This window comes from Clytia hemisphaerica, unplaced genomic scaffold (assembly GCF_902728285.1).
Source record: "Clytia hemisphaerica strain Z4C2 unplaced genomic scaffold, Clytia hemisphaerica genome assembly, whole genome shotgun sequence".
Lineage (NCBI taxonomy): Eukaryota > Metazoa > Cnidaria > Hydrozoa > Leptothecata > Clytiidae > Clytia > Clytia hemisphaerica.
This window is the reverse complement of record NW_027104297.1, coordinates 584,487-609,014: the sequence shown is the minus strand read 5'-3', so window position 1 is coordinate 609,014 and position 24,528 is coordinate 584,487. Positions and strand designations below refer to the sequence as shown.

The following is a 24,528-nucleotide window of genomic DNA, read 5'->3' as shown; positions in this document are numbered from 1 at the left end:
TATTCTTGAGAAATATGATTGCTATTTTGTAGTAATATTTTCATTTAAGTAATATATGTACATTTTACCTGAAAATAGTTCATACTGTCATTTTTCTTGATCCAAAAGAAGTAATTAGTAGTTAAATTTTACCCCCGGAAATAGCAACCCCCTGAATGCAATTCACTACGACCCCTGAACTTTCGTTTTCGAAAAACTAGATCTACGGTCCTTTCCAAGACCACAAAATAAAAACACATTGCAATACAAGATGGCGGACAAAAAGTCCAAAAAGAGAAGGAAGGTATGATTTTTTTTTATCATCTTATTCTTTCGAAGAACATATCATCATTATAAATCCTTAAGCACGTTGTATTCGAAGAAGATGGTTTGAACCACTAACTCTACAGCCTGGGCTTTTTGATAAAATCTGGGTAGGGGGGGGGGAAAAACATCTCTCTCTGTCGTCCTTCTGGTGTGCTGGGTTGTTTGTAATGTTTTCTCCATGGTTTTAGGGCAGTTGTCCGGCACAGACCTATGCCAACTTTTGAGATGACAATTTTAGGCGGGAAAAAATTTCAAAGCAAATACAAAAAGTGTTTTCTATTACCTTTTTTCCAAAAATCGGAAAATCAGGGAAATATTTTTCTGAAAATTGGAATATCAGGGAAATACTTTTTATGAAAATTTGAAAATTGGAAATATTTTTTCTGAAAATTGGAGTCAAGGAAGTTTTTTTTCTTCTGAAAATTGGAATCAGGAAAATACTTCTTTTGAAAATTTGAAAATCAGGGAAATATTTTTTTCAAAATTTGGAAAATCAGGGAAGTATTTTTTGCAAAAGTTGGAAAATCAGGAAAAATTATTAAAAAAAAATTGAAAATCAGGGAAATATTTTTTAAGGGTAACATTTTTCTGAAAATTGGAATCAGGGAAATATTTTTTCTGAAAATTGGAATCATGGAAATATTTTTTCTGTAAATTGGAATCAGGGAAATACTTTTTATGAAAATTGGAAAATCAGAGAAATTTTTTTTCTAAAAATTGGAAAATCAGGGAAATTTCTTTTTCATAAATTGGAAAATCAGTGAAATATTTTTTTCAAAAATTGGAAAATCAGGGAAATATTTTTTCAAAAATTGGAAAATCAGGAAAATATTTATTTCAAAATTGGGGAAATATATATTCTTTCAAAAAAACTTGGAAATCTTTCCCAAAAATCAGAAGATCGGAGAAGAAGTATTTTTTTCCAAAATTTGGAAAATCAAGGAAATATTTTTTGGGAGATATTTTACCTAAAAATCAGGAAATCCGAAAATATTTTTTTCATATACTGTATTTACATTGGAAAATTTGGGGAAATGTTTCTTCTAAATATCGGAGAAACTGGAAAATTGGACAAAATTTCTCAAAAATGAAAAAATATGTACAGAAAATTGTACAAAAAGTGTGTAAAAGTCAATGACCAAATGCATGAATTTCATGTTCAATGCACGGTTAGTGTAAAACGCAGGTCACAGGTTACAGGTCACAGGTCAACAAAGTGCAGACCGGAGAAAAAAATAAGATCATAACATATACATAACATAACATCAATACATCATAGCATGTATTACAAAAAAGTAATACATGCTATTTAGATATTATAAAATGACAATTGAACAGAATAACAACCTATTTTGACCTAGTGACACAATTACTTACAAAAATAATGACAAAATCATAAAATATGATACCATATATAAAATATTTATTATACAAAATGTGATGTGGATGGTGTGAATGGATAAAAAAAGGCATCAAACAGAAGCTTGTGAGGTCCCTAAGAGAGTAGTTTTAGAAGGATGAAACTAATTAATCATTCAATTGTTATTTTAATGACTTAATGACAATTTTTGACAAAAATATTGACAGAATCACATATCATGTCTTACAAGAGAAAAACACCAAAAATATTTAGCATACCGAATGTGATGATAACTATATGGCTGGATATAAAATTACACCAATCAGAAGCTCGTGAGTTCTCTGAGAAGGTAGTTTATTTAGAGCGATGTGTTTTATTATATGTAACCATCATATAACATTACAAACATTACAATATGTAATATACAGCAAACTGCGCAAACTGCGAAAGATCGATAAAAGCACATGGTTAAATTTTGATGTTTGAAATGGTTTTTATATGGATGTAATTGCTTGAGAATTATGTTTTTGATAGTTCTTTGTGTTTTCCAAACATTTTCCTCTGCAATGACATTGATTAGAGTCAACCTGTCATCACTGACCTGTGACCTGCAACCTGTGACCTGCGTTTTACACTAACCGTTCAATGCATGAGAGTTTGCACCTCTGCTTCAAACTGAAGAAATCTTTTTACCATGAAATAGCCCTTCAAAATGGGCCAAAAAAGTTTTGCAATAATTTCCCAATTTTCCTAGATCAAAATTCATGGACATGTATGTGGTAACCTGTAAAATAAATATTTTTGAACTGTTTTTCAGCTAGGTCAAGCCATTTTTCATGCCCATCGGACCCTGCCCCTCCTGAAAAACACTAAAATGTTGGTAAAAATAGCCTTTTTAGTGGAAAAACACCGGAAAAAGTGCCCTTTTTGGCCATCAACGGACGCTGCCTTGGCTTTATAAAATATGGCCTGTAGGTAAATCTATTTTAAAAGACCTACGTTCCAGGCAGGTCACTTGGTTTGCAAGTTGCAACTGCAAGCAATAATGTACAAGCATACTAAGGCTCGGATTTGCAAAAAAAATGAGCATAGTGCTAAGCATAGCTCGAAGCCGGGGAAAGTCATCATTTTGATTTTACAATCTTATATTTTGACTTACAAAATTTGACATATAATATAAAATAAGAATATAAACAGTCATTGTAAAAAGTAAAAGTGAAATTGAAATTTGCCAAAATTGACAACGTTTTGAAAAAACTTCTGTATAACCAAGCATTTGAGGCTCAAAATGAAATCTTAAGCAAACGCAAATTAAAAACAGAAGAGGTCCGAGGACTGTGCCTTGAGGAACTCCAGAGATAACATTAGCTTTTTCAGATGTCTCACCGTTAATAACAACAGTTTGGGTGCAATTGGAGAGGTAGTTAGTGATCCATTCAAGGGTTTTACTTCTTACGCCTTGGTGATGAAGTTTTAATTGGGTCTGCCTATTGAGTAGACTGATAGGATCAGAAAGAATGAATGAAAATATTTATCAATCCTTTCTCTCTCTTGAGTTTCAGCAAATTAGCTCTTTTTATTTACTGACCAGTGGTTAAATCTGAAATTTTTAGATTTTTTCAATACCATCTAGGGAGATGAAGATCAAAATCCCACAAAAGATGAGACAGAAGTCGCTAAATATCTACGCTTTAATCTGCCAACCAAGAAAGCAACACTCTTTGGAGAAAAAGCAGTGTATTTCTCAGGTAGGTTTCTTGTATTTTTTTGCTGAAATTGCGTTCACATAAAGATTCTAAATGTGAACTTTCACTATTTTATATTTCTTGCTTTCTTGTCCAACTTGACATAAAAAATGATATTTGTTAGTTTAACCCAACGGAATTCAGATAAAAATTTCATGTGTATGAAAATGGATTTTTCTATGATGGATTAGTGTTATTTCTTATAGGATCAAATGCTGTCGACTTTTTGATGGACTCAAAATGGGCTAGTGGAAAAGGCAAATCAAGTATTGAGTTCACACACAGGGATTCTGTTGCCGATTACTTACGAAGGTATATAACATTTTACACCATGTACTGGGACTCCTTTGTCCAAGGAAAAATTGGCCTAAAACTACTCAAATTTTGACTCTAAGGATTTTATCAAATAAATAATTAACTTCCCTTGTATAATTTCATACTTAAGCTTAAAAAAAAACCTCACAAGATATCTCTTTTTATTCTTATTTAAATGTTTTTGAAATTATCACTTTAGATTTCTTTTCATTTTTCCAGGATGTTAAATTGTCAACTATTCAGCCGTGTACACGTTATAAAGACTGAAAAGAAAGTCAAGAAAAAAGATGAACCTGACAAAAAGTCTGAAGAAAAAGCAATCGAAGAGAAGAAGTCAGAAAATAAAAAAGATACAAAAAGTCCAAAAGAGCCAAACAGCCCCAAAGCTAAAAAGGTCTTCGAAAAAATGTTTTTGCTTTCCTCTCATGATTTAAACTATGAACAAGTTATAGGGATTACTAATTACTTTTAAGTAAGGTCTGAACTAACATGCAAATCTTTTCCATACTTTTTTGGTCAAACATTGAACAGATTAGTGAAAAGTTTTCTTTAATTCTATTTCTAGGAGGGTAAAGAAGCAAGAAAAATCAAAAAGAAGGTATGTCATCTTGATAATATTCTAACTCTGTACTGACACTAAAGAAGTCTTCTTCTTAAAACTACATGGTATGTCATTAATTGACGCATTGACAGAGAAAGTATATTACATAAGGATAGATACGGATTATCTACATTTCATTTTCATTATGTATAGATTTGGTTTAGTAGTAAGTTTGTGACCGCAGTCGAGGGCGATCCGTAGGCTTCCTTTTCTCTAGCTGTCTATCCAAATGTAAGGGAGGGTACTACTCCTTTCCCTGGATTTCTCCCCTTACCCTTGGTCTGTCTTTTAGATGCTGAGCATCAAGCTGAGAGGCACCAAGTAACATTTTGGGAATCTTTGGTGTGACCCTTCTGGGAAGCAAACCCACAACCTTGCGCACCGTAGCTGGATGCTCTGCTTTCATGCTACGATCGCTAAATTATTAAATTTGCTTTTTAAACATAGATACACAAAAGCATAGTAAAAAGAGATACTCGCGTCACATTTTTCTTCATTTTTAGGTCAAGGTGACACTGGAAGTGAATGATATTCAGGAATTTTTCGATTCTGATGAAGAGGTGATGACTGATGCATAATATTTCGTAAAAATTTCACTTTTCAATGTCTTGCCTAAGGTTTCTGAGGAAAGCTACATGCTGAAATTTCTACCTTATTAATTACACGAATATTACTAGTCATTTTATTAACACAAATTGAAAAATTTTGTGTTAATAAAAACCCCCTTAATTAAAACCAGCCGCTGTTTCCTTTAAAAAGCAGAAAAATTTGTGTTAATTTGAAAACATGCAAATTTCAAGGCCGTTAAATACTTACCTAGTAATATTTGTGTAATAAGGTAATTTAAATTGCTTTACTTTTTGTTTGTTATAGATAATTTAGCGTTATATTATCGTTTTGTACTTTGTACTTTTTATCTAGTTTTATGTATGGATATTTGACCCTATCAGTTGGAAGACTTTCATCCTTGGTATCATGCTGGGTAAGCTCCTTTTTATTTTGCCATTTCAATATGAGTTTTCAAAGATTATGGGCAATGATTTCCAGATTTGTGTTTAATCAAATTGGAAAATGAGAATTAGGTAGGAAAGTACAATACGAACTTTTTATCTTTAAAGTGTTCTGAGCTCTTTCCTCTCAGACAGAGGTTTCTTTCTTAGCGAAGTTAAAAAAGATTGTTGGATTCCGTATCAAGATCTATATTGTTTTCCTAATATCTTTCAAATGACTTTTACAATGTTAATGACTTTAACAGTGCAATTTCAAAATCGTTCGTTCGTTCGTTCGTTCGTTCGTTCGTTCGTTCGTTCGTTCGTTCGTTCGTTCGTTCGTTCGTTTTGTTCAATAATGGAAAGACAAGTATTTACATTCATTTATCATTCAGTTTTGTTAATACAATGTTGAAAGGTACCAAATAATATTAGACGAACTTTTATAGAGTTTTTTATTGATTATTCTACTTGAATTTCTGTCATTTTAAATTTTTTTAGTTCTTGGAGTTGTTATTGTTTGTTTGTTCCCATTATGGCCTGAAAGTGTTCGTGATTACAGTTGGTATTTATCTGTAGCTGGAGCCATTTTTGTTGGTGGAATACTTATTCTTGCTATTTGTAAGTCGTGTTTCCTTTTAAATTTGAAAAGAATATTTTAATGTGTATTCTGATCTCATTCGAACTTAAAGTGATATGTTAGTACAGTATTAGTCTCTTTAACTCGAACCTCTATAACTCGAATGTCTCCTTAACTTGGACAAGTTTTCTTGTCCCTTCAGTGTCACATAAACCTTACTTTATAACTCGAAATATTCTTAACCCAAACAAGTTTTCTCGCCCCTTCAGTTAACAATGCCTTATAAACCTTACTCCATAACTTGAAATTTCCTGAACTCGAACAAATTTGTGTCCCCCCTGTGGGTTCTATCCTGTTGATTGAAAACTCATTGAAAGACGTGTATGTACTCTTTCTTCAGTACGTTATATTATTTATGGATTGTTATGGCTTGGCACAATGGGTAAATTACATTTCTGGCTGCTACCAAACTTGACGGCTGAGTGTGGATTCTTTGAGTCGTTTGTTCCTGCTTACCAATACACTGTTAAGAAAGAAGAAAAAAAAGAAGACAAATCTATTGACGGTGACGACAAAGACAAAGCAAAAGAATCTTTGGAGAATGAAGATGAAAGTGAAAAAAGTGAGAATGGAGACTGGGTCAAAGTGAAGAAAGATGATGCCGAAGAAGATGGTGTCCAGGAAGAGGTTTTGTCTTAATCACATGGTTTGATTATTTGTTTTGATTGGATCATTGTTTACTTATCTTATTACACTTATATAACTACTAAAGTTATTAACGTGCATTGGTTATCCTCACGTTAACTACAACTGCTTAACAAATTTCTAGTCAAGGTAATTCTGCGTTATTTAGCTATATAAGTGTAATAAGATTAACTTATACTGAATTGTCTCCGTTAGACCTATTGTCTCTCCTTTTTTTTTAAAAAGACAATGAATTTCTTTAATAATGCATTCATACCCCCCTCCCTGTTTCATATTGACACCATTCCCCAAAAAGCTCAAAAAATTCTCAGTCGCGCAAAACAGCGTCCATCATAGTCTAGTTTGCTTCTTTAGTTAAAAATGTTCCTGCTTTTTATCGTCTCCGTAAGGAAAATTATAAATATTATCAAAATAACAATGGAAAGAAAAATTATTTAGGAATTAGAAATAGTAGATTTTTAGGATATTTTGTTTTTTCCATCTTTTTTTTTTTTTGCCTTTTTAGTTTTATAATTATTTATTTTTAGTAGTAAAAAGGTGTTCTCTCTGCTATACTGCATCGATTTTCATTGATGTTTATACAGCTTTGTCACCTTCAGAGATTTTTGTACTTCTCGTTTTTTCTCTGCTTTTAACCATTATGAAAGCTTGATAAAAAGGAGAATACAATTTGTAACTTTTTTAGAAAAAAAAGAATTCGATATTATATTTCACATCAGTTTATTTTAAGTGTACTTCTTTTTAGCAAAGAGTGTGTCTAAGTATGTTCAAAATTTAGGATTTTCAATATTTTTCCTTTATTAAGATATCGATAACACTACATACAAACTCACAAGTCGTTCTCTGTCATTATACAAAACCTGAACTTGAAGGCAGTTTCTCATCCCGGCCAACCAAAATCTTTGATCGGGTGTGTCTCAATGTTATACTACTCGATGAGGATGTAAATGCACCGAGAGCGCTAGATCTATTTTTCCTTAAATAATTGTGATGTTGCACCATTTGACGTGAGGCAAAGTTTTAAGCATTATATTTGGCCATTCAATTTTATATCCTTACAGGGTGGAGGGGGGGGGGCGTGGACGAACATTTCCTGGAGGTAATTTGAGCGAAATTTTCAGGGGGTCTAAAAGAGTGCTTTTCATTTTTCCAGGAGGTAAGGTCCCTTTGAGGTATGAAAAGAAATTTTCCAAGGTTTTTTTGTTTTGCTAATTTTTTCAATGTTCCAAGGGGTTTCAACACATTTTCAAGAAATATTTTTTGACTTCAAAAGGTTCGTCCACCACCCTGTATGGAAATTTATGGAATGGCCCATTGGCATTTATTGTTTAGTGGGTGATATTACTAAGTCCAGGCCAGGGTTTTATTAGACATCAGTAAAAAAGCCTTATCGTTTTCTGTTATTTTTCATTCAGACTTTCTATTATACATTGTATAGTCGGTTAGTTCACTTCACTGTATGTATAACATTTTTTGTAATTTCATAAAGTTAGAGAATAATAGGAAAAATAGAAAAAATAATAATAAATAACAAAAAGTACTGCTAATCATAATAAATGCAAGCTTGGGCAGAATGTTTGACTGGTGGATTAGCAGCTTGCTGTGCTTGTGTTTTCAGCAATCCTTTAGAAGTTGTCAAAACTCGAATGCAACTCCAAGGTGAACTACAGGTGAACATCTTTCATTTTTTAAGCTACTATCTGAGTCATCATGGCATGACCCCCCCCCAGCCCGCAGGGGGGGCTACAACCAAAATCTTCCTGAAAAAGGCTGGGGCTGGATTTTTTTTAAATTTCAGGGGGTACCTATGAACTCTGGGGGTATCTAACTTTTATGTAGTAAGGTCTGGGGGCTTGGGAACTATATTTTATCTTGCTTTTATCTAACTATCATTATTCTTTTTAATTGTAAAATTATACAATTTTTTCATTTCTTGACATATACTCAAGTCACAGGGGGTACCTACTAACGTCTGTTGTTAGGGGGTACCTAAAATTCAGGGGGTACCTATTTTCTTAGGGGGTACCTAAACCCCTGGTCCATGCCATGGTCATAACTTGCTCTCAACAGTTTTCATTATTCTTCACATTCTTTCAGTACTTATATTGCTACACATTTTTTATAAGCACCTATGTTCTTAAGGGCTCAAATTTGCCAAATTTTTCACTCTCTCGTAAAGTAAAAGCTTTTTAAATAATCTAACCATGGCAAACGATACCCCTTGACCCAATTAGCAAAAATTTGGTAAAATATAAGGGGTGGCCAAAGCAAATCTTTCAGAAAATGAGCTAGAATGCTAAGCAACCCCAGGGCTGACCCGAAAATTGGAGTTGCTTACTTACAAAAAAGTGTGTATAGATTGACTGTCATATTCTTCTTTCCTTCCTTTAAAACTTTTTTTATCTTCCTTTGTTGTTTTTTTTCAGGCTTCCGGAACATACAAAGTACACTACCGAAATTTTTTTCATGCATTTTACACTATTGGAAAGAACGATGGAATACTTGCATTGCAAAAGGGACTGGGTCTTGGGATGACTTATCAATTCATTATGAATGGTATAAGACTTGGTAAGTTCTTCATTATCATTTTCACTTTGATTGAAAATTTGGAAACTATGAAAGAGATTTATGGAGTGGGAGCTGAGGAGTTTTTGTTTTCAGATTTCAGTGTAAACCCTTCGAGCATCTTGCCCCCCCCCCCCCAAAAAAAAAATATATATACCGGGTGCAGCAGAAAAAACTTTGGACGTTTGGCGAGCCACTGAGGCCGAACAAAGTCTTGTTTAGACTCAAAACCACTTTTATTAGAAAGAGGACACTTAAATTTTGCGGTATAACTTTTTAAGTTTGGTCAAGTAGTTGTCAAGTTATAAGCTTTTGAAGTTAAAATTCACTTTTCGAAAAGTGTGAAAAACACGTAATAAAAGGGTATTAAATTAAGCATTTTTAAGCGTTTTCGATAAGAATTTTTTTCAAATATTTCTAAAAACTGACTATTTACTAAAAACTGACTATGTTGTAAACGAAAACTGCTTTTAAAAGTATTTTAACAATTAATTATGTCGTAAAAGTCGTTAAATAAGTCAAATACTGAGCTATTTTTGGACCTACCCCGGTGGGGTGGAGGTCCTATAAATTAACCCATGTTCGTTCGTTCGTTAGTGTGTTAGTTACCAGCTTTTCTCGAGATTGGCTCATTAGTTTTTTCTGATTTTTGGCACAAAGGTGCATGACCATAAACCCTCGAATGTGACGGAGCCCGATTTTCTAAAAAAAATTTTTTTAGGCAAATTTGGGCCAAAAAACGGCTTAAAAACGGGTTTTTTGGACTTTGTGAAAAATTGGATCATTAATTTTTTCTGATTTTTAGCATGAAAGTAGGGTACAATCATAGTTAAAGGATGGCTCAAGCAGATTTTTGCAAAAAAAATTTTTTTGGCTCAAAAATCGTATTTTTATCTATAAGAACCACTTTTAATAAGAATACATCAATGTTCTTAGCCATATTATTATTATTATTTTTATTAATTTTTTTACGATGAAAATGTCACGGTGGAGGCTAATGATTTGAGTTTTCTGTAAACACTTATTATTTTTTTGGCTGAAAAACGAATCTTTATCTATAAGAATCACTATTTATGAGTATATATCAATGTTATTAGCCAAATTGTTTTTTTATTATTATTTTTTCTAACAGAAGAAAATGTCACGGTAGAGTTCGACGGTTTGAGTTTTCTGGAAACCTTATTTATTAAGCTGTGCATTTTTCTGATAGTGGTTTTTATAAAGAAAAGCGCTTAATAGCTTTTTTATTTCTTTTTCAAAAATCTTTTTCAATAGTGTTGATAGTTTCTCTCAATAGATATGCTTTCATTTTCTTTATTTTTTTGTATTTTGACCAGTTATGTCTTATGTGTTTCATTGTTTCAATGTTCACTGATTAGTTTGATAACCAGGTAGGTCCATAAAAGTATCGCTTGTTTCATTATTTGCATAAATTTAATACACCTTTTTTTACGTGTTTTTTACACTTTTCGAAAAGTGAATTTTGAATTCAAAAGCTTATAACTTGACAACTACTTGACCAAACTTAAAAAGTTATACCGCAAAATTTAAGTTAGCATGTCCTCTTTCTAATAAAAGTGGTTTTGAGTCTAAACAAGACTTCAGTGGCTCGCCAAACGTCCAAAGTTTTTTCTGCTGCACCCGGTATATAGTCAAAGAAGTATTGAACCTTCAACTATTCAAAAAATGTTATAAACAAAAAGAGACAAAACAATACCAACAAGAGGACACAACAACACAACATGCCCAGGATGAATATTCATAAAATGGAAACTAGGTATGTGATATCAAATGATGACAAAAGATCTAAACTATTTGTACATAATTCTGATGGAACAGAAAAACAGAAATGGGACAATGGTGTATTCTTCGGAAGTATCTAAAAAGCAAAAATGCACAGCATGATCTAAATCGACCAAAAGGAAAGAAGCAACTCAATGCGAGAAAAAGTAAAAATAAACACAAATAAAAGTGACTCAGTATGAATCAATTTAATATATTCAAAGAAAACACAAACTCTGTTCTTCAGTTTTCAACCTACATAGGATTTCGGCCATTTTCGAAAATATCCTCCCTAATGATATAAACAGGGTATTGTAGATAGGCCTAGCAATGTTGATCAGGCATCACCACAGATGAGGTCGTAAAAATAAAAGTGTTTCTTTGAATTATTATAACGCGCGCAAAAGTATAAAAACAAACTCAAACATAAAACCTACGGACCTGCCGAGGATACCAAAAAACTAGCTAGAGAAGTACTACCCACTGGACAAAGTTGCCACATCTTTGACCCGTTCTGCCACTAACGTTGCAGATAATACATTCGAAGATAAAGAAAAAAACACTTGAAGTAGACTGCCACCATCTATGACAAGGGAGAAGAAGATTGAAAGGATGGAAAAAAGCATGAGAATTTTTTGAAAAGTTGGGTGATAGCCCGGTTCGATGCCTCTTATCCCCGTGGCCGCTCAGCCCAAAAGCTGGTGAACGACTGCATTTAAACTGAGTTGAAACCTTGAAAATTCAGAACTGTGACGTGTAATGACTCTACGCAGACTAAGATTGAGTTTACCAACTGTAGCGCCTTGAGCACGCATTCTTTGAATAAATATGTGGGATTTGTCTCTCAAGTCTTCAAATAAAAGAGTGGATCGAGCTATTCTCAAAAACTCACCAACAAACGAAGAATAAAAAATGGATTCTGGCATATTACTGTCAATGTGAGGCATATGAACAAGAGAAAAAGGAAAGGCATCGCGCTTGTCAAACAACTTGTAAACAAAAACCCCGTCTTTGATGGAAATGTCAAGGTTAAGGGATGAAGCATGAGATCCTGAGTGTTCAACTTTGAGTTCAAGTTCATCTGGATAGATTTCTCTATATACTGATTCGAACATGTTCCCATCGTTTACAGCACAGAGATCATCAATGAATCGTTTGGTTGAATGAAAATGACGAGCCTTCACTTTATCTTGTTCAATCAACTGGGTCATATATCTATGTTCGTATTGATATAAAACAAGTTAGCCCAAAATGGCGCTGGATCGATGCCCATTGGGATACCTATGACCTGACACATGACAACATTGCCAGCTTTGAAAAAACAATTTTTAATCAGATGTTTGACAGCGGTTTTCAAAGAACTTTTTGAAAAGGAAATAGACGATTTAGGTTTAGTTCTCGACCAGTAAGCTTTGTCGTTCTGGGAGATGGCAATATATTTCGAACCACCTGCATCAAAAACAAAGTCAATAATCCCTGCCAATTCTTTAATAAGTTTGTCATGAGGGATCTTTGTGTAAAGAGTACTGAAGTCAAAGGTGGAAATAGACTTAGCATTCTTCTTTTTATTGATACGGTTTAAGGACTCCAAAACAGGATTGAAATTTTGAAGCACCCAAAACTTATTGTAATTACTCAAGAATTTTGACTTTGTGTGAAAATTTTCTATCTGTCGATAAATATAATATATATTTCGTTCTTTCCTGTGCGAACGGCTGCACGGCATTTCGGACTTTAGGTGTCGAACCGGGTTCTGGGCCTACTTTCTTTGTTGTTGAAAATTTGTGTTTTTTGATACTTGTCTTTTGTCGTTTGTCTTGTTCTTGTCTTTTTGAACTTGTTTGTTTTGTCTGTTGTTTAACCCCTTTTTTGTTTCTTTGTATTTGTGTGCGAGTTTTTGTTCATTTTTCTATGTTTGTTAGTTTGTTTGGACCGCCGGTCGGTTCAGGGTTATGGAATCTGGGGGAGGCTGAGTGTTGGACGTCCTTAAAACATGTTTAAAGCCGCTGCGCCTGTCGCAAGTCGGGGACTCCAGATTGCATTTGTTGGGTTTTTGAGTGGTTTTTGGTGTTTGTGTTTATGTGATTGCTGTTTTGTTTTTCTGCTTGGCTTTTTAAACTTTATGTCTATTGGTTTGTTGGTTCTTTTTCGCATAAAATTCTCATTTCTTGACAGAATGTTTGATTGGTTTGATTTATATATTTGGAAAAATTCAAAAAAAATGTAAAAAAACGTATAATTATAAAAATATTAGTCCCTTTTTATGTTTCATCTTTATTTTATTTAGTATTTTCAACGCTGACCTCAAGGAGAGAAAGTGTTGAAAATACTAAATAAAATAAAGATAAAAAACATAAAAAGGGACTAATATTTTTATACCTTAAGAGAACTATTTTTTGCGGGAACTAATTTTTGCGGTTCGCAGTTCAAGACTTAATATTTAATATTTGCGGGAACTTAATTTTGCGGATTTCTCACTTGGAAGAAAATTAGAGCCGTACTGTGAATTATTCGACCTTTGTTTTTCGCATTTGAAAAATTTTGCGGGAACTTAATTTTACGGTTTGGGCCTAAATCCGCAAAAACCGCAAGGTTTTTTCCCTTAAGGTAATTATAAGTTTTTTTACATTTTTTTTGAATTTTTCTAAATATATAAATCAAACCAATCAAACATTCTGTCAAGAAATGAGAATTTTATGCGAAAAAGAACCAACAAACCAATAGACATAAAGTTTTAAAAGTTTATATATTTTTCAAATGTGCGCCAAATATGAATTGGCATCTTTGGTGAAAATTTGACTTCATTGATGACGTCATCACCACCTGATTATTTTCTGCCCACCAAACTGAAGCTCTAAAGGGATGTGTGGAAATGAATGATCTGGGGAATAAGCTATCTCAATTTTGTATAGACCTCACATTGCTTCAGAGAACTGGGGAACATAGAATGGCTGATATTGATTCCATTTTAGAATTGTTGAATGAAATGGCATTCCTGTTAATTTACCATAGGAACTTTTCAACAGATTACAAATGCTGGCTTGACGAAAGATGACGAAGGAAATCTCAGTTTACCCAAATGTTTAATTGGTGGTGCAGTCTCTGGTTGCCTTGGAGCTTTTGTTGCAAGTCCTTCATATATGGTGATTTTTTCTAACTATTCGATATTTTCTCATTTACTTTACCCGCTTAAAAAATGTCTTTATTTTTATTGATAAGTATGAGTGACTTTATTTTTAAAGAACTTTTTAGGTAAAAAGTAAGCTACTGACATCATTAACGACTACTATCTGCGACATTGTGGAGGTCTACGATTCAGACTAGGTCAAAAGTCATTATATCCCAAAACATGTTTTTTCTTTCATTTAATTATGTTACCTAGCTCAAAACGCAACTTCAAGCCAAAGCAAACACAGCGATTGCAGTTGGTACACAACACGATATTCAGAGCGTCTCATCAACACTAAAAACCATCTTCCAAAACCACGGTATCACTGGTTTATGGCGCGGTGCTTCCGGTGCAATGTTACGCGTGACGTTTGGGTCAGCCTCCCAGCTAACAGCCTTCTCTAAATGCAAAGAGAAGATCATAAAGAGTAAAGTTTTCGAAGAAGGAAGCCTCATGATCCCCGTCGCGTCGAGTATGTCGGCAAGTGTCGTGGTTGTCATGGTAATGACGCCTTTTGATGTCGTTTCTACACGGTTATATAATCAGCCGGTATGTAAGGAGACTGGAAAAGGTTTAATGTACAACAATGTCTTTGATGTCTTTCGTAAGATCTTCAAGACGGAAGGTTTTGTTGGATTCTACAAGGGTCTGGGTCCGCATTACTTTCGTGTGGGACCGCATACAATTTTAAGTCTTGTCATTTGGGATAAATTTCGACAAATGCTAATGAAGGAACCTTGATGCACGTTTTATGTTTGTACGTCATTTTCTAGGACAGAAAACCACTTGTATAGGTATAGGCTAGATAGTCGAGTAGCATGACTTCTTAAATTTATATTCTTTCGGCTTATTTTGAATGCTCTATTTTTTTAACGAGTATTTAGTTATTGTACATAAAATAGGACCAATTTTAGATCGAAAATATTTTCTTTACCCAGTGTCATTAGACCAAAGAAGTTTATAATGTCGCTTAAGAATAAATTGAAGTGGTGAAATCTCTAACTCAAAAGCCTTTAAAATAAACGAACTCCTAAATTAATTTTGCTTAGATCTTTATTAATATGTCATTATCTACCACTTCTACCGAACGTTTTACTAATCAGTGTAATCAGCTTTGTAACGCGAGGCAACGAACTGTTAAAGCTCGTATTTATTTAACCCTTTGAGTGCCAGGGTCCTTTTTTCTAAGTTTTTTTTAAAAAATCGCTAGTTCAAACTTTAAGGGCTTATATCTCCTGATCTAGAAGGAATTAGAAGCTCGTATATAGCTCGTTGGATAGCTTAGAGTCTCTTCTTTCTTTTGGGCGCCTTCGGCGCCACCCGATTTAGGAAGGGCGTGGTGGGCGGCGGCCAAGGGGGGGGGGTAGGTTAGGGAATTAAAGCAGTCAGGCCCGCTGCGCGGACCTGACTGAACTGACGGAAAGGTGCCCAGTGGTAAAATTTCAAATCAATTCACTAGAAGACAGAATAAAGTAAAACATGGCCAAATTTGGAGGTTTCTTGGGATCTCTCGTTGACCAAAAATAGTCAAAAAAAAAACGGTCAGAATCTCAAAAAAGTGAATTTTTGTCAATTTTTTGCAATTTTTTGACTTTTTGCTTAAAATTTCGCTGGAAAGACTCACTTTTGAATTTTTTTTTTGCTTGACCATAAAGGACAATCTAATTCCTACGAGTTCGACCAAAAATAACGATTTCTAACCCAACTGGGCATTACAGGAGGGCTTCGCCCTCCTATATAGCCCATGTCGTATATATACGACATCGGCACTTAAAGGGTTAAACAAAGTGAAAAAAAAATTTTGAAAATGTGATTTTTTGGTGTTTTTCAGCATTTTTGAGTGAGTTTAGGCCAAAAATTGAGAAATCTAAAAAAAAAAATAATTTTTGCAATTTTTCTTTAACCCTTTGAGTGCCAGGGTCCTTTTTTCTAAGTTTTTTTTAAAAAATCGCTAGTTCAAACTTTAAGGGCTTATATCTCCTGATCTAGAAGGAATTAGAAGCTCGTATATAGCTCGTTGGATAGCTTCTCTCTTCTTTCTTTTGGGCGCCTTCGGCGCCACCCGATTTAGGAAGGGCGTGGTGGGCGGCGGCCAAGGGGGGGGGGTAGGTTAGGGAATTAAAGCAGTCAGGTCCGCTGCGCGGACCTGACTGAACTGACGGAAAGGTGCCCAGTGGTAAAATTTCAAATCAATTCACTAGAAGACAGAATAAAGTAAAACATGGCCAAATTTGGAGGTTCTTGGATCTCTCGTTGACCAAAAATAGTCAAAAAACGGTCAGAATCTCAAAAAAGTGAATTTTTGTCAATTTTTTGCAATTTTTTGACTTTTTTGCTTAAAATTTCGCTGGAAAGACTCACTTTTGAATTTTTTTTTGCTTGACCATAAAGGACAATCTAATTCCTACGAGTTCGACCAAAAATAACGATTTCTAACACAAACTGGGCATTACAGGAGGGCTTCGCCCTCCTATATAGCCCATGTCGTATATATACGACATCGGCACTTAAAGGGTTAAGTTGTTCAATTTCAGCTGTTACTCATTCTTTTTTTAGAAATGATAAAATCCAACATAACAAATGAAATATCAAAGAATACAATTATGTCGTGTATTGGGAATATTCGAACATGTATTATTTACGGATGGTACCTTCGTTCCATTCGTTTGTCCATCAAAGAAACAGCTTCGATGCAAAGGTATGACTGATTATTATTAGATAAATAATATTGATGGCATTGAAACTGACATTGATAAATTTGCTCTGATTGGGGGTAAATTTGGGGACAAGCTGGAGTTTTTACAAGCTCTCGTTTGATTTGGTTGGTCGTTAACCTGTAATAAAACAATTTTGTTACTTTTTCTAAAGAACGTGTCATCTCTATTACTTCAAATTACCAATTAGTGAAGTCTCTTGTAAAAACTCCAGCTCATCCCTAAATTTGCTCTGTTTGAGGGTAATTTTGAATGTCCAGGGGGGTCAATTGATGCTTGTATGCTTGTCCGGGGGTCAAAGTTTACAATGTCCGGGCTATATTTCCAAGAGATGTTATATCCTCCACTCCCCATATTCATTTTTGGACCTACCGAGAGGTCCTTTAATTTGACCGTTGTCCGTTCGTCTGTTACAAGCTTTTCTCGGGATCTGCTCATTAGTTTTATTCACTCCAGTATCTACGATTATAAGTCATACGACTTTAACTATAATTCACAGGTCGATATTAATTTGAGCTGTGATACTCGTGGTAATCTATTCATAATCTGTTCTCTGCTCACTACACTTTCTTACTCTCTTGCTATTTGTCCTATTTTTATCTGATTTTGATCAACAGGTAGGTCCATTCAGCATGTTGCTTGTTATACTTAATATTACCAAAAACTAGGAAAATATTGAAAAATGACAAATTTGTTGAGCTGCCCTTTAATTTAGTCATTTTTGAATATTTTTGTGCCACGTAACTCCAATGAAATCCGAAGAAACAAAGAGGAAATGCTAAAATCTCAATTCTTGCCCGAGCTTTTTAAAATTCTGAAAAATGTTTAAAATAACCAAAATTGTCTATATTTAAGCGGCTTTTGTAGTCATGTCGCTCCTTAAGGTATTTTTCCATGAGACCAGGACTAGGGTATCAGCCGAGACATGATCATCAATTAGAGCACAAATTGAGCGTCAGTTGATTTTAATGAACGGCAGTAGTCTAATGATTGGATTACGAGAGTAATATAAGGGTGTTAAGTTTTTTTGAGAACTTTTAGGGTATCCATAAAAAAATCATCATGATTCACGATCCATTTTTTACGACCAATGGTCGATTGCTCTTTATAAAAGTCATATAACTGCTTTAAGTATCCATTCATTTCCGCACGTCTTTTATTTTCGCGCAGAAAATGCGCAAAAATAAGCAAAATAGCAATACTTAAAATGTGACGCAGTGTGACGGAGCCTGATTTTTGAAAGAATGTTCTAAAATGCCGGAAATATGTCGGGCAAAGCAGTTTTTTGGTATTTTTTCGAGATTTCATCATTAGTTTTTCCTAGACTGGAGTCGTTTATAATGCGTGTAATAGTAGTATAATAAGTAGTATAGGCGTTATATATATGATAGTACGATTATTGTTACGGGATTTAGTTTTTATAAACGACTGGAAGAATCCGGTGTTCCGGCCTTATAGAATCCCCGGCTAGCTACGCAGAAACTTGCGTAGCGAGAAAACAATTTATCAAGCAACAACAAACTCTCCAAACAAAATCAACTCAAAAGGAAAAACTTTTAACACACAAAAGCACACACATTTTTTTTCAAAAATTTTTTTGAGCGGGAAAAAATTATAATTGCAATTATGAAACTCTTCTTTTGTTTGGAGTTAGTGCACAAAGGTTTCTAGACGACTACAATTGTTCTCTCCGTTACTTTTTGCTTTATTTCTACTTTGTCTGAATTAGTCGTCTAGCTTGCTAGACTAGTTTTTCCCGATTTTTTTGCAAAAAGATGCGTATTAGTATTGTCCAAAATGTGGCCGATTCGGATATTTAAGAAAAAAAATTTTCTGGCCGAAAATGTAGGATATATGCCGGAAATCGCCGTTTTTGCAGATTTCATTAGACTTTTTCCTAATATTTCTTTGTTTTCACACAAAAACACTATTGATAACAATGCCCACCATCAAGCATGATTCAATTGTCAATAAAACTGATTTTTGTAGCTGCAACTTTCGGAACAGCAGAGAATCGCTGGGAAATGGTTTCTCTTGAATTTCTCGAGCTGTTATTTATATTTCTTCATGAAATTTCGGACACTGATACCTTAAATGTGACCGAGCCCGATTTTCAATAAGTATACTTTTCTGGTCGAAAATGGAAAGAAAAACCGTTTTTTAGCATTTTCTCGAGATTTCATCATTAGTTTTTTCTGATATTTTGCTCAAAGATGCGTATTATTAATGACGATGAAAATGTGAAGAAAATACTTGGAACTTTAAACTTTGCTGATTTCTCAGCATCTTTCTTGAGTCAAAAAGTAGAGACCACCAAAGTAGGCTTTATGCCCAGTTTTTAGCCCTTTTTAGCCTACTTCGCAGGCTAAAACCTTTGGTCCAAGAAAAACTTTCTAAATAATGTATATGAGCGTTGGCAAACTTCCTAAAATTTCTATTTCGAATCTCTATTATTCGAAACTTTCTGTAATTCGAACTAAAATATTGCCCCCAGCTGACAAGTGGTTTAAATTACTCTCCTTCTCTAATTCGAATAACATTTTTGGTTTTCTGGAGATTTAGAGAAATTCAACTGTACTCGTAACAATGGAACAATTCTTTTTCACAGAATATCTTGATGTATTATGAAATGTCGAGCGAGAAAATATCCCAACAATCGACATCAAATAATCAGAAACCTGGGTCTGAAGAAAAGAAAGTTCATTTCAAAAAAGTTACAGCTTCATGGGATAACGTAACTTCTTCTAATAATCACCAAGTGGTGTGTCAACTGACCTTTATATCCCTGGACCAAGCTACATTCGCCATCTTTGATCTGAGTTTTTTTTGGAATTGGTACCTGAGAAGAAGCCATTGCAATGTTAGGCTGCACGCATCCCCTAAAATAGTTTTTGATATATCAAAAGTAATCAGAGGGGATGCAGGCAGCCTATTGCAATGTTAGAACATCAAAAGTATTTTAGGAAAAGTAGATCTAGCGCTCTCGATGCATTTTCACCGCTATTGAGTAGTTCCGCCATTAGGTTACCACTTTTCAAAAAACTCCGATCAAAGATTTTGCTTGGCCAGGATTGAGAAACTTGGTCCAAGGTGTATAAAGGTCTTCAGTGGTTGTGTCCAGATTTGTAAAAAATTATGCAGCAAATAGCGCTCGGCGTCTCATACGTCATTATTATTTTTAACTCAAAATTGTTTTTAACGTGCAAGAGCAATTAACGCAAAGGAGGATGGGGATTGCTAGTCGTACAAACAAATAATTTTGTGCGAGAGTAACAATCACTACACCATAGAATTTTTTTATATCTTATTTATATGTATCTTATTTTTGTTTTTAGCAAAGTCGAATTACTTAGTTTCCTTAGCATGACTGAACTTATATAAATTAAAATATACTGTTAACTCTCTCTAATTCGAACATCTATTATATTTGAATCTCTCTGTAATTCAAATCAAAAGAATTTGTCCCCTCAACTGTAATACATATAAAATACTTTAACCCTTTAAGTGCCGATGTCGTATATATACGACATGGGCTATATAGGAGGGCGAAGCCCTCCTGTAATGCCCAGTTTGATTTAGAAATCGTTATTTTTGGTCGAACTCGTAGGAATTAGATTGTCCTTTATGGTCAAGCAAAAAAAATTCAAAGTGAGTCTTTCCAGCGAGATTTTAAGCGAAAAAGTCAAAAAAATGCAAAAAATTGACAAAAATTCACTTTTTTGAGATTCTGACCGTTTTTTGACTATTTTTGGTCAACGAGTGATCCAAGAACCTCCAAATTTGGCCCTGTTTTACTTTATTCTGTCTTCTAGTGAGTCGATTTGAAGTTTTACCACTGGGCACCTTTCCATCGTTCATCAGGTCCGCGCGCGGGCCTGACTGCTTTAATTCCCCACCTACCCCCCTGCCGCCGCCACCACGCCCTTCCTAAATCGGGCGGGCGCCGAAGGCGCCCAAAGAAGAGGAGACTCTAAGCTATCCAACGAGCATATACGAGCTTCTAATTCATTCTAGATCAGAATATAAGCCCCTTAAGTTTGAACTAGCAATTTTTAAAAAAATTAGAAAAAGGCCCTGGCAATCAAGGGTAAAGAAAATTGCAAAAATTATTTTTTTTCTTAAATTTTCAATTTTTGGCCTAAAATCACTCAAAATGCTGAAAAACACAAAAAATCACATTTTCAAATTTTTTTTTCACTTTGTTTAACCCTTTAAGTGCCGATGTCGTATATATACGACATGGGCTATATAGGAGGCGAAGCCCTCCTGTAATGCCCAGTTTGATTAGAAATCGTTATTTTTGGTCGAACTCGTAGGAAGTAGAGGTCTTATGTCAAGCAAAAAATTTCAAAGTGAGTCTTTCCGCGAGATTTTAAGCGAAAAAAGTCAAAAAAATGCAAAAATTGACAAAAATTCACTTTTTTTGAGATTCGACCGTTTTTGACTATTTTTGGTCAACGAGTGATCCAAGAACTCCAAATTTGGCCCTGTTTTACTTTTTCTGTCTTAGTGAGATTTGAAGTTACCACTGGGCACCTTTCCATCAGTTCAGTCAGGTCCGCGCAGCGGGCCTGACTGCTATAATTCCCTAACCTACCCCCCCCTGGCCGCCGCCCACCACGCCCTTCCTAAATCGGGCGGCGCCGAAGGCGCCCAAAAGAAAGAGGAGACTCTAAGCTATCCAACGAGCTATATACGAGCTTCTAATTCATTCTAGATCAGAAGATATAAGCCCTTAAAGTTTGAACTAGCAATTTTTAAAAAAAAACTTAGAAAAAAGGACCCTGGCACTCAAAGGGTTAAAGAAAATTCTTGGTCCCTTGAATATCAAACTAGAGAGCGAGTGAACTGTACTATAAATTCTTAACCGAACCCAGCTGGCACACAACGTTGTTTCAACGTTCATCTTACGTTATATGGACGGTGTGAACCTTAGATAAACGTTGAGACAACGTTGTGTGCCAGCTTGGAAGCGAAAGGTCACAATGATGTTGACAAATGCTTATATACTATCGGGTAAATCCTATATTGTTTGGTCACATTGTTTAGCTGGTTTTATCATAGTCCGTATAAAAAACTCTGGTCTGGAAGTTAATTGTTTTAACTTCTTGTTAGGTTTTTCCTTTGTTAATATCAAAAGATAAAAATTGATTTGCTCAGTTTTTGATCACGTTACCAAGTATTCATTTTTGGATTGGTTTCACATGATCAAAAAGCGAGCAAAACAAACTAATTTCTCAAACGCAAATTCAAGTAAGAAACAATGGAAAAAACAAAAGGCTTGCCAGACCGGGGTTTTTTATATGGACTATGGTTTTATTGCGGCCACTTGTACAATCTTATCAGTGTAAGAAAATAAGACTCTCCCCTGCAATAATTGATTTTTGTGTAAAAATATTTTCTGGTTTTTGATACGGCCACTGTCCCTGTTTTGCCTTTGTATGAAATATTCTTTTCCACTTGCATTTATAGAATGCTGCTGACCCGATCCTTCAAAGTGTCGATTTAAAGTGTGATCGAGAGGTATACAAATTTTTAAATTTATTCTCGTTATCTGTTAAATACCAGTATTATGTCTATTTTATACCCATTTTATTAGGTCCTGGAAAGTTTTCCCTGTACTCTGTTTACTTGAATTTTAGCCCAAATGTAAGCATGATTAGTATTTTCTACTCTCAAGTACATATGTCTGACAAACGCCCTGCCTTCCACGTTTGTTGATTGGTCGATTTTTTCCAACTCCCGTACCATATTTAGGAGCGCCCCCTCGTTTATTAGATAGGCTTTCGTAGTCGGTGCAGAATAAAATTTTGAAAACGAAAGTAGTTAACACGGTGTTAGAAACTTCTAGAACATTCTCGAATATTCAAAAGATGGACTCACTTGCTAAGACAAAATCTAGCGTTTTGTTTAATGATTCCAGTCCGCAAGTACTAGGTAGGCGTAACAAGCATTTGTAAACGTTGCTCGTTTTCTATAGAAAGTTAGAAAATTTCTTGAAAGTGTTCTCTGAGAGCCACTTGTTCGCCTTTGTCTCTCTAAAGGGTAACTTTATTATCTGTTTATGGCCAGTTTTCTCAGGTTCTGACCTTACATTCTCCTACCCTAGTACTCCCTACCTACCCTAGTATGATTTCATGTATAAATAATGGACCTTTTCATAAATTACGTCACGAACATCACTTGCCTCGTATTCAAACAATTACCATGGTGATATATCCCTTGAGACATTAAATAATTTTTTTATGAATAGAAAGTAATTTCAATAAAATCCACTGGGAGTTGATCACCTTTTCAATAATAAATTTTCGACTCATCTTGTTAATTTTTGAAAATGTTATTATAGAGCCTTTTTTGGCGCTATATAGCCTTATTTGTAATTTATCAAATCAACACCACAGATCGGTAAGCTATAGGAATAAAATGCTACTAAAGTCACTTTTATTTATTCTTTTATTTTATCCATAGAACTCTATCGTTATGTTGGTTGGTCCAGTTGGTTCAGGGAAGGTTTGTAAAGTATTTCACTTTTTTCGTTGAAACTTTGACAACAAGAGATGTAATAATATATACCCATGCTATAAAGCTTTGCACAGAGGCGTAGCCACGAGTTTTCGTCTCGGGGGACGAGAATTTTGGCCTTTTTTAGGGAAAATTATTGGAGAAAATCTTTTCTCGTAACTTATGCACCGTAGAGGTAAATCGTTGCTCGAAGCAATCCCAAATATCTTTAAAAAAGGCATTGGTGAAAGGTCAAAGTTAACGAGAGTAAGATCGCAAAACGTGGAAGGAGAAAACATAAAAATTTTCTATGTAATCTTGGTGCAGCGGGCGAAAACTTTGGTCTAAGAAATGCCAAACAGCTTAAAGGAGACCTTTAAAAGGTTGAAGGTAGCCAGAAAAATGTCACAGAAACTACAACCCCTTAACATTCTATTGGGAAAAGTTTGACAATTTTGGTAAATTTTTATGTTTGGGGGCGGCGACGACCACCACCACCACCACCACCACCGCCCACCCTTCTCACCCCCCTCTCGGTTAATGCTATTACTAGAAAAAAAGTCCGTCGGGGAAACGTCCGGTCACCTTAGAAGCCTTTAAAATCAACAAAACTGCGATGGTGATTATTAGTTCTCCTTCTTTTCGTAAAGATTCTTTTCTAAAACGTGTTGCAATGCCAGTCAAAGCATTATGTTTGTATATAATATCAATAGACGGCATCTGATGAATAAGAAAATCAAATACGTGCTTTTTTTATAAGAACAAACTATGTAAGAACATGATGCTTCGATGGCAGAAATCTTAAGAACAAGTTAAGAGCATTTTAAGGCTTTGCGGACTCTAAAACAAACAAAAATACTCGTAAAACATATCAAAAATATTCAAAAAATTACTAAATTGAGAACATGTTAAGAACATTTTTGGGCTTTAAACTCAAAAAAGTTAAGAACATTCAAAGGCTTGAACAATTTTAGAAGTTCTGATATAACAAAAAACATGTAATGACGTCAATGCTAGATTGCATGGCCTACGTATAAGAATGAGAGTTTTTCGAAATTTTTTTGTGGAGATTTATTTTTAATGAAAAAGAATTTTGTGAACTATTTATCATTTATTATGAGTTTAAAACGTGTTTCCTTAATTCCGTGACGAGTTAAAGGATAAAAAAGAATTGAGAAATAAATAAATCTGGATCC

At 34.5% G+C, this 24,528-nt stretch overlaps 2 protein-coding genes across 2 annotated transcripts; both read left to right on the top strand.

The window, feature by feature from the left end:
• The first annotated feature begins 206 nt into the window (after nt 1–206).
• Nucleotides 207–7,314, top strand: LOC136817295 (translocation protein SEC62-like). The gene is made up of 9 exons (XM_067073637.1): nt 207–283; nt 3,300–3,414; nt 3,618–3,723; nt 3,946–4,120; nt 4,292–4,324; nt 4,831–4,887; nt 5,249–5,309; nt 5,818–5,937; nt 6,297–7,314. Exons 1-9 carry the CDS (start codon nt 251–253, stop codon nt 6,593–6,595), a joined length of 999 nt encoding a protein of 332 aa, XP_066929738.1. The 5' UTR covers nt 207–250; the 3' UTR covers nt 6,596–7,314.
• Nucleotides 7,315–8,087: 773 nt separating this feature from the next.
• Nucleotides 8,088–15,063, top strand: LOC136817294 (solute carrier family 25 member 35-like). The gene is made up of 4 exons (XM_067073635.1): nt 8,088–8,271; nt 9,028–9,169; nt 13,961–14,091; nt 14,331–15,063. The coding sequence occupies exons 1-4, from the start codon at nt 8,158–8,160 to the stop codon at nt 14,856–14,858; spliced, it is 915 nt and encodes a 304-aa protein (XP_066929736.1). The 5' UTR covers nt 8,088–8,157; the 3' UTR covers nt 14,859–15,063.
• Nucleotides 15,064–24,528: the final 9,465 nt, after the last annotated feature.